General features: G+C 37.9%; 1 protein-coding gene across 1 annotated transcript; it reads left to right on the forward strand.

Annotated features, from left to right (window-relative positions):
* The first annotated feature begins 4320 nt into the window (after positions 1–4320).
* rpl19 (ribosomal protein L19) lies at positions 4321–8914 on the forward strand. Its single transcript, XM_067570162.1, has 6 exons — positions 4321–4347; positions 4726–4832; positions 6735–6857; positions 7076–7196; positions 7990–8100; positions 8719–8914. The coding sequence occupies exons 1-6, from the start codon at positions 4343–4345 to the stop codon at positions 8840–8842; spliced, it is 591 nt and encodes a 196-aa protein (XP_067426263.1). The 5' UTR covers positions 4321–4342; the 3' UTR covers positions 8843–8914.
* The last annotated feature ends 2513 nt before the right edge of the window (positions 8915–11427 follow it).

Genomic DNA, 11427 nt, shown 5'->3' on the forward strand with positions numbered 1-11427 from the left:
TTTTTTTTATGCTGAAAACCAGCTGCCGCCTCCAGTGACTGAAAGCCAAGCTGACGTTAAGATTAAACCAAAACAGTAAGAAATATCTGAAAGGCACTAGAGTCAGGTGATAATTCTTTGTGGGTTTGTTAGTACAAGAAATACATTTCACGTTACACATAGTAATTTGATTCATTTTTTAATATAAAATATTGATTAGTGCAGCTTTAAGTTTTTGCTTAAAGCACTGTAAAAGGTCTGTAATGTTAGTATAAAACCTCTCTCTATGAGTCATGATGAGATGAGAGACACAATGTTTTTTTTTTAATCTACTACTGATACTCCTGAATTGTGAATATACATCACATTTATATGGTTAAAAATGTATTCTGGGCCTTTAAATGTATGTGTGTAGACAATTGTCATGATGGTTTACACTAGTTTCTGCTTTAAACTAAAAACTGCTTTGACGGTTTGTGATTTTCTGCTGAAGATAAGTATTAAAATGTGTCTGTGGCAGAAAAAATACTGAGTTCCCACAGTACAGAAGATGTCATACTGATTGATTAGTAAACCTCAAAAACCAAGGGGAATATTTATCCACCTCCGCCTCTCACAGGAGTCACCCAGTGAGGAAAATGATCTCCTCGCTTGTTGCTGTCTGTGACGAACTTCTACTGGAGGGAACTCTGTGTGACGTTGTGATCGAACGCCCACAAGATGATCCTCTGTGGCTGCAGCTCATACTTCCGGTGAGATGGGTATCTTAGTAGGTGGAAACCTTGATGGTTTAAAAAAAAAAAGAAAAAAAAAAAAAAGCAAGCAGGGAAACAGAAACACAGCACAGTGTACCTCACGAATGATGTCGGTTGAATCATGACATGGAAAACTTCCTGAACCATTTCTTACTGCATTACTTTTATCAACCTCTTCATCCTGGATATTAGTCTCTGTGACTCTCCTGCATCAGCTAGTCGACATCTTCCACTAAGAAAAACTGAATGTGCAGCAAGAGAGCAGGTTGTCCTCAGCTGGATCTTGTTTTTCATCTTTGTACTGTAGCTCAAGGTTAACTGAGTGGATGGACAATGAGTCAACTGTGGCTATATTCAGTTTACATTAACATCTTTGGCATTTATCTGATGCTCTTCTTTGCAGCTTCTTGCAGTGGATGCAACAGTAGAATACCTAAGTTTCAGAATATTCATAAGAGAAACAAATATACAGATCAACACTATATAAAAATATGCCTTAATATCTTATAAATTCACACATCTACTGTATGTTTTAGCTGTTGATTTCTAACATAAATTAAACCAGACTCAGTTGGTTTGAGCTTTGGGTAATGGCACCAGTTCAACTCTTAAACAACAATCAGAGAAGAAACGAAAACTACATTTATTAAATTTATTTTCAAGCCTTGTTCAAATATGAAAATGTGTTCGATGTATGGAAATTTATGAAATTATTACATTACTACAGTAACAAATTAATGCAATTGCATGTGTGGAATGGCTGATTTGAAGAGCTTAAAGATGAAAGTGTAACACAATTCATACAAAGTCAGATTTATTGTGAATTCAGCAGAAATGTAGAAAAATGCCAACGTTTTATGGCTCCAAGCACCTGCAGCGTAACATGCCTTCATGCATTTATTTAGTGATCAGTTCTGAGATTAATCTCAAATGGAAATGATTGGTTTTGGTCACTATTCTGACTTGAATCTGAGTATTTTTGACTATAGTCTCCTGTTTAAAATCTGTTGTTGGAGGACAATTCTTTGGTCTGCACAATGACAAAAACTCAGCCAAACTTTAATGCTGTTTAATGCACATTTTTCTCCTCCACATTTCTCACAACGTGGAGGAGAAACATCCTGCTCTAGAGATGGCAATATCAGCCTGTCGGTTGGTCTGTCCACTACTTTGGTCCAGACTGAAATATCTCGACCCCTTTTGGATGGATTGCTATGAAATTTTCTACAGATATTAAAGTTTCCTGGAGGATAAATTGTAATGACTTTGGTGATCCTCTGACTTTTCCTTTAGCTCCTGGTCAAACTTTTCGCTTACTCTGTGAAATATCTCAACATCTACAGTACTAGTCCAAAGTTTGGACGCACCTTCCCCATTTCCTTGAATGAGTGTCCAAACTTTTGACTGGTACTGTATGTTTCCAGATAATCTATTCTACTGACTCATTTTCATGAAAAACCATAAAAACTATTGGATGGATTGCTGTGAAATTTGATACAGATATTCATTGTCCCCATGTGAGAAAGTTTATCCCCTAACCTTTCATCTAGTGCCATCATCAGGTCAAAACTTCGGTTTATAAAAGTAATAACATTCTCATCTGCCTCTCTTGTATACTTTGTTGTATTGTAAACATTATACCTGCATTTAGCTCAAAGCACCACTGTTCAGCCTCACAGAGCATCTTAGTCTTGTTAGTTTCAGACAAATCACCAAACCATATGGTGTTAAATATATATTTTTTAATGTTTTAGTAAAGTATAGTCAAGGATCACAAAAGACATTCTTGACCATAAACATTAATGACCCTTTAAAGCCCCCAGCTCATCCTAAAGGGACACGGAGCAGAGAGCTGCAGCTCATGATCTGCTATTTTGGGTGATTTCTTTTTGGTATTCTGCGTTACCTGAGGTGAAGATGTCACACAAGCGCTCCTCGTGCACCCACACTGTGAGCGTGCAGCGTTGCCATGGTGACAGGCTGCTGCCGCAGAGTCGAGGATGCAACAGTGGCAAGCTTAATAAGTAGCCAGTCAAATGGTAAAGTACCAGTTGTCTATTTTTATAAGTGTCTTCATAAATAGCCACTCACTAAACTGCTCCCTGTATTCACGCTTTGTTTTTAATAGCAGTCACTTGAAAGCTTGAAATAGCATTTCTCTGATATGTTCTTCATGGACAAAAAGGTTTTGACTCTCTCAGAGCTGCATATTTCTCACATCAGCTCTGTTGGATTTGTTAATGTTAATCTTTGTACTGGTAATTATTTATGAGGCTGTCTTTCACGCCCTTAATAGACTCACTATAGCTATATTTAACCAGACTACTTATTTAAGTGAGAAAACAGACAAAAAAGAACACTGAAATAATAATAGGCAACTTTGTTATGTGAGCTATGTTGTTTGTTGAGTTTTATATTGACCATATTGTACAATTTTCAGTTTCCCTGTTCTTTTTAATTGATCTGTTTATTATAATGTGAAGCCTTTTTTGTAGGAAAAGATTGATTTGAAGGTTTTGAATGCTTAAAGGTACCAATGTACAATATGCATATGTAAAATGCAAAATAACATAAATATTCCTAAAAATGTACATGTGAACATAGACATCATCATCGCACTCTGCACACCACGCAACACAGACTGCAGCGTGTGGCGTGGTGTGCAGAGAGGATCAGCAGACTTGCATTCCCCTCCTTCACAGACATTTACAGCTCCAGGGTCAGAAAGAGAGTGGGTAAAATCATATCTGACCCCTCTCACCCCTGCCTGCCCCTCTTCCAAACAGCTTCTTTCCCCAGGCAATAGTCATCTTTAATAAGGTCACTAAAAGTCTGTAAAGATACTAACCTCACTTCACCTCCATATCTCATTCTAATTCATATTGTGTATACTGTATCTGTATATTTGTCTGTTTTGCACTATGAAGATCTATATAGATTTTTTTTTAAAATTGCGAACTTTACATATATATCCTATTATTACACAAAGTGTATTTACGCTCAAATCTATATTTATATCTATATTGGCATTTATATTCTGCTTTTTTGTACACACAGTTTTTATCATGTCAATATGCATGCACATAGTACACCCCCACTACACTTTCTTACACTGTTAAGTGTCTCTTTCTTACACTGTTTGTGTTTATGTTTATTGTTTAATCTTCATGTTTATTGCTTTTCTACTACATTGAATTCCTTGTACTTTCTACTTGGCGAATAAATCTGATTCTGTGACTCTATATAGAGATATAAATACATTATCTTGGTCTCAACACTGCCCTCATGTGGTACAACAGTAGACTGCAACTAACTACTACGTCACCCAGAATGCATTGCAACAACACTGGCCAGTACCATTATTTTACAAAGGGGGGTTCAGCGACTTTAACCTAAACTCAAGACTGCATTTGTAAGCATACATTTTCTATCAGTTTAGTCTTAAATAAGCACTATTATAGTTACAGAGAAATATTTAAGGCATTAATAATATCTGGTGTGGCCCAAGCTACCACCGAGCTGTTTCAGGACTAAAGATGGACTCTCCTCTATAATGGTAGCTTCCGGTTCGTCTCTGAATCCTTCCTTTTTCTATTGAAGTAGCAGCCATGAGGTAGGACCGCTGTCCATGGGAAACTAAAAGTCTTGATTTAACTGTTAAAATGCACACTTGTTAACCTCACATCACTATATTAAGACATCTGAGTTTCCTGTCTATCGATACATTAAGTTTAAAAGTCCTTCCAAAATGAAAATCCCACATTTTTACGTGGCTCTGTGTAACACGATGTAGCAGAAGGAGAGGCCATGTTGTCAACCCGGTTAGCCGTTAAACGTTAGCTGCGCGGCTAACGGACACTTGGCTGATGATACTCTGTTAAACTCCATTAAAAATGTACTAGTTATGTGACATAGAGTTAAATACACCTTTAGGAGATAAATGTCCACAAGTTAAGTGTCTGACTGGGTGTTGTGTGTGTGTGTCCTGCAGCATGCTCAGGCTCCAAAAGAGGCTGGCCTCCAGCGTCCTGCGCTGCGGCAAGAAGAAGGTCTGGCTGGATCCTAACGAGACCAATGAGATCGCCAACGCCAACTCCCGTAAGTATAGAAACAAGTCCGCAAGTAGTTTGTTCATCAATAGTAGCGTTAAAAACCTTTGCTGAGATAATGATGTGTAGATCTCTGGCTTCTGCCTCCGAGCGTAAAAGCTCTTCGGCACCACCACAATTATCTAACAACGTACGCTGGCGTGTTACACTTACGTTGTCCATCAAATACAGGGTGGTTAAGGAAGAAATTATGATCAGTTAAAGCTGCAACGATTAATTTATTAGTTGCCAGCTATTTTGATAATCGTTCAATCGTTTTGAATCATATATTTAGAAGAAAAAAAGTCTAGTCCAGCTTCTCAAATGTGAAAATTTTCTGGTTTCTTTAGTCTTTTATGACAATGAACTGAATATCTTTTGGTTGTGGACTGTTAGTCAGGATAAAACAAGACATTTAAGGACATCAGCTTGGGCTCTGGGAAACCAAATAACTAGTTGAGAAAATAACTGATAGATAAACTGATAATGAAAATAATCTTAAGTTGCAGTCCCAAAAGTTCTCTTTTGAAGCTTTAACATGCATTGTGAGTCTGATAGGTGTCTTCCAATAGTTTAGTATTGCATGGTCAACACTGAAGCAACAGATGACTTATTAGGAGGCTGCATTCAGACCAAATTCAGCAATGCATGAAAAATGGCAGCCTATTCATTTGAATGGGGGCAGTGCGTTTATGCTGCGGGGTTGGGTGGGGGGCATAGTGCTCAGCAAAAAAAACCACAGCAGTCATCTGATAAAAAGGTGAACCGGGCTCAACTTTTTCCACAAAGCAACCTGATGTTATCTGGCAAGGTACTGCGTTGGCCAGTCACACGCATGCAATGCAAATTCAGGGTGGATTACTTTGTAACGTGAACGCCGTATTCGACCTTACAATCGTTGCGATGAAAAACACAACATTTCCCACTGTGACACCTTTCCAGAGTTGTAAAATCCTGTCTGAGAGTATAAAGACCACTTTGCAGTGTTTTGGCTTATGAAGTCCTTAAATACAATTAATCTGTAACTCCAACTTGACTGTCTGGATCATATTTCACTGTCTCACTGGTACCTCAAACAACAAACCCTTACCACCACAGACCCCTGCACCATAGTGCCGCACAGCAGGTTTAGGTCTGAATGCAGCCTGTGGGTATCCTGTCCTAAAATACAGAGTCCTGTTATGTCCCTAATGCAGTTTGAGTGTCTTTTATTAGACCTTCAATGCCTGCTTATCACCCACTTCTTTCAAACTTCATATCAATTTTTAACAGATGTTAAAATTTGTAGTCTCAAGACCAAGCTGAGATATCTCTAGAAAGTTCCTGCAGAGTCATAGCAGAAATGATAAAACTATTGTCCCAGACGGAGGAGGGTTGGTACTCCTAGTGACCGTTAAACCAGTCGTCTTGTGTAAAATCAACAGTGCTCCGCTTTAATGTCAACCATGAAAGCATTTGCAGGTGTTAAATAGGTGAAACTTTTTGGATAAGGTGTGAATTTGAAAAGATTCGGTTCGTTTAGTTGTATTAAGTGACATACACCAGATAAAAGAAAAATAAGACAAACCCACAGTTGAAAAATAGAGATAAAATAGAGTAACCTCTCAACATTATACTTCATTGTAAAATAAGATCTGTAGAACTTTTCTAAACCCACCAGCCGCTGTAAGATGGTGTAAGTGCAGTTCATTTTTATGCAATGCAAACAATTTCTGAACTTACTTGGTTATTGTTATTGTAGCTGAATGAAATTAACTATGAATGTTGCTACTTGTCTGATAATCACATTCACACTGCTGTTTGTTTCTCTCAAGTTTTGGGTAAATATTTTATGCCCGACACCAGTGGAACCTTTTGTATTATTGCATCTCTGTAGCTCACTTTTTTTTTCTTTCCTTCTTTTCGTCTTCAGGCCAGCAGATCCGTAAACTGGTGAAGGATGGTCTTATCATTCGCAAACCTGTTACGGTCCACTCCAGGGCCCGCTGCCGCAAGAACACGCTGGCACGCCGCAAGGGAAGACACATGGGTGTCGGTATGTTGAAACTCACGTTTATGAATTATAATATAATCTATTTAAAATATTACCTGCCAAACTAGCTCAAATGAACAAGGAAAACTAAGGAAGCCATCTGTTTGAAACGGCTTTAAATTATTTAGTAACCAGTCTTGTGGAAAGACAAGTTGGATATCTTACTACCTGGTTCAATCAGCGCAGTGAAGTTGACATACATTTCTAATCCCTGTGCTCAGGTAAGAGAAAGGGTACAGCCAACGCCCGTATGCCAGAGAAGCTGACCTGGATGCGCCGCATGAGGATCCTGCGTCGTCTGCTCCGTCGCTACAGGGAGTCCAAGAAGATCGACAGGCACATGTAGGTTCATGAAATCTTCGTCTGTTGTTGCTCCTTCTATTGATGAAGTCAGTCTCTCTGCACCAAAAGTGTTTTTTCAATCAAAATGAATGTCATTTTTCCAGGGCTGCTGATGGCTTCAGAATTATCATCAACTTGAGCCTTTTATTCAGTATAGCTGGTCATCTGGTGGTGATGTCATGCTGCGTTCATGTCGTATCAGAATTATAGTAATTACAGGTTTCCGACTTGTAAATAGTGTTCAGTCAAACATCCAAGGTGTAATAACGACTTGAAAAAGGATTTTTCTGAAAGCTCTGATATGTCCGACTTGGCTTGTGATAATGCCTGAGAACTGGATAAATATGGACGCCTCACAATCATCCAGAGACCAACATCAGTGTAATTTAACCCAAGTTTAAGAGATATAGTGTTGTCAAATCTTCACATGATCAGCTCTATAATCACACTGCCGTCTTGATGACGTGAAAGCTCACAAGTTATTAACATGGGAATCTTTTCCATCTCAAACATCCAGCCCATACCATGTGAACACATTTTAGGCCTCACAGACCCACAGTCTAATGTCTGGTGTACAGTTTTTAAAGTGTTGCATTAATTTCCAGTTTGTGGCACTGGATTTATTTTACACAAACCAAATCGCTGAAGTTTTTTTCCAAATCTTAAATCGAGCTCAAGGAAACTTGTTGACAGCGCTGGTATTATACACAAACATACCTGAAAGATCAGTTGCCTTCAGTTTGTGTATTCTGGTCTTTTTCTTAATGCCTTTTCCTTCCTTACTCTCTCGTAGGTACCACAGCCTTTACCTGAGGGCCAAGGGTAACGTGTTCAAGAACAAGCGCATTCTTATGGAGCACATTCACAAGCTGAAGGCAGACAAGGCTCGCAAGAAGCTCCTGGCGTAAGTCTCCACCCAAACTTAATTTGTTGTTTTGTTGAAAGGCAGTTTGTATTCCGTACTTGTTGTGAGGAAATGTTGCATTTAGATACTCTCTCTCTCTCTCTCTCTCTCTCTCTCTCGGGGCAGTGGTCTTATTTTGCTCTGCACTTAATTGTGTGTGAAATGAAAGACTTTCAGGGATTCAGACTAAAGTCCTTTTCACACTATTTAGAGGAAAAACAGTCATTTAAATTCTCCACAGTGTTGACTTGTGTGGCAGATAATAGTTGAGCTTTGTCAACTGGGTTTAGGATCGCCCGGGGTCCACTAAAAACTAACTAACTGTATGAATGGAACAAACATAAGACTTAAAATGAGTTCACATATATCAGATTTACTCTCAAAGTGGTTTTATTTTTATTTATTAATTTGTTTATTTAACAGGGACAGCATTAATAAACATTGCCGTAAATGCAGCAGTTAGCCAAAAGCATATTTTTCATCTGTAGTCATCAGTGGGAACTTAATTGCATATGAAATGACTCATATTTAAAGTTGCAGCAGAGGTGGGAGAGACGGTTATAATTACATACAGTCTGTCTGGATATGAACACGCTCTTCTCTCCGTCCTTCCCACAGTGATCAGGCCGAGGCTCGTCGTTCCAAGACAAAGGAGGCCCGCAAGCGCAGAGAGGAGCGTCTCCAGGCCAAGAAGGAGGAGATCATCAAGAACCTGTCCAAGGAGGAGGAGACCAAGAAGTAATCTGGCTCTCTCTCCACGCTGCCTGACTCTGCCACCAGTCAAGTGCTGACAATAAAAGTGTACATAAAGACAGCGATGGTGTCCTGTACTTTCTTCCATAGTGCAAAACAGTAATTTGGAGTAAAAAGCTGGTGGGCTACTGACTCCAGTCATCACAAATCTGTCTGGGCTGTCTCTTTCTTACTATTTGTCAAACTAATGCAGTTATCCATTATTCATGAGTACATTGTGTAGTACGTGTTGTGGTGAATATCAGTTACTGACAGTATGGGTTTTTTTTTTTGTGTGTTATTACCACTCTGGTTAAAATGTATTCCATCTGTAGTGAGATCAGAAGAACAGTTTCGGCCTCAGTAACCTTGAGTAATGAAAAATATCTGACCGCCAAGTTGAACATGAGTGGAAACTTTCTGAGTCTGCAGGAGAACACTGGAGATTTGTCAAAGATCAAGAAGGTCTGAACTAGTCTGGGTTTTTAAAGACTAAATCTTTTGAAGACAGCTACTGAGAAAATATGAGGCATCGGCCAAGAAATGCCAAGTTCTACTAATAAAACCTGTTTTACATATAAAAATTCAAATTTCCATATTAAACCTGGAGTATAACGTGATGATTGAGACAGTCAGGGATGTTTTGACTGTTCTGAAATACATGCTGACAAAGAAATATCTAATAAATTACTTTATGACACTGCTGCAGTCTGTGGCAGTGATAGGTGACATTTAAAGGGTGGAGAAAGTCCATTTATTTTATTAAAAACAACTGCTCAGATTTATTGGCATTCCCAGCTACACCCCCGCTGTGGTCTGGCTGCAAAGACGTGAAAAGCTTTTTTTGTTTTTTTCTAACAGCAGAAGGAGGCAGAACAGTAAATCAAATTCCTGCCGAAGAAGAGAAATGAGTGCAGATGTTGTTGGATTTACATGATGAACCACTTAAAACATTTACTCATGGATCACTTAACTAGCTTTATCTGCAGATCAAGAGTGCTTGGATGTGATTGAAAGTTGTGGAAAAAAAGCTAAAACTTTTAAGTTTTGAACACGGACAAGAAGATAGAAATGTGTTTGAAGCAGCAACATGCAACCAAGAGGTATTAATCAGCATGTAGTAAAGCAATTTCAAGAGCAAACAAGTCATACAGATGAAATCTTAACAGCTATTTAGCTGCCAGCAGAATAATCCCCATGAGAAATCAGATACAACAAAAGAAAACAAACACTTTCCATACAGGCTGAGAGTGATACTGCACCATCATACTGTACTGACGCACCACTGTTCCACTTCTGAAATATGGCATTGAATGCATATTGTCACACAATTTTACTATAAAATGTATAAAATATACTGGTACAGAGCTCATGATTGAAAAATATCTTGTAGTTCTGGATAAAATGGAAAATTTCAGCAGCATATTTTATAAACGGTGAAAAGTGTTCCTGGCAGAGGATTTGTTAGAAGGTAAAAAAACAAGCTGAGGTGAATAGTTCCCTCAGATATGGGAATGTTTTATGTTTCTGGAGTTGGAACAGATGATTAATATGCAAACATTTGATAGAACAGGAAAGATGTTTGTCAGTTGTGGTTTTAGAATGAAAATATCTTGCAATTTGTGTCATTTGTAATATTAAATTTACTTTGAAAGCAGTCTTTGTATTGCTTAATCTTGTCCCCACCGCCCCCCAGGAAGTTTTCCATCTGACCATACAAGATTTCTACAGAACTCTGATTTCAATCCAGTTATGATTAATTTTATTACCTACTCTCTGAGGAATGCTAATCCTTCTATTAACTTTCTGTGTGGTCACTGTTTATGACCTATAGTGACTCTTGTCCCTGACCCAGAGCTAGGATAGTTTAGTTTTTTAAAACTATTTGTTATTGAAATGTTAAATCTGTAAATAATTCTGAGGCATACAAGATAAATGTCCTTTTTAAAAAAATATTTTAAGGTTTAATTAAGGTTTGTTGCCACCTAGTGGCGGTAGCTGGAATGAGACATCAGACGGTTTGATATAATTACAACGGATATCCTGGCTCGTGGCAGTGGTGAAAGAAGTACGCAGTTCTAAAAATACTACTGTAAAAGTAATAGCACTCATCATGCACAAGAGCCCATCGATAATGATGCATATTATATTATTGGATTATAATTTTTGATGCATTGATGTGTGCATAACTTTGATGTTGCAGCTTAAGAAATTACGATTTGTATAACAAATCAGTATTTATCAGTTGATTACATTTTGTTGTAATAGTCTGATGCAATGTAACTAATAACTATTGCATTCAAATAATTGCAGTGGAGTAAAAAGTACAATATTTGACCTCAAAATGTAGTGGAGTAGAAGTATAAAGTTGCATTAAATGTTACCAAAAAAGTAAAGTTGTTAAAATACAACACTCGAGTAAATGTACTTAGTTAATTTCCACCACTGAGTGTTGGACAATACTGTTAAACAAATGTGTAAAACCTTTCTTGTGATATAGATTTAAAATAACAGTGAGTTTTGTATTTGACAACAATGGCATCTTTAACTTGTTGGGACCAGATTTTTAAGTGATGATGATGACATATTTTACTT

The sequence above is a fragment of the Thunnus thynnus genome, chromosome 17 (genome assembly GCF_963924715.1).
Source record: "Thunnus thynnus chromosome 17, fThuThy2.1, whole genome shotgun sequence".
In the NCBI taxonomy this organism is placed as follows: Eukaryota; Metazoa; Chordata; class Actinopteri; order Scombriformes; family Scombridae; genus Thunnus; species Thunnus thynnus.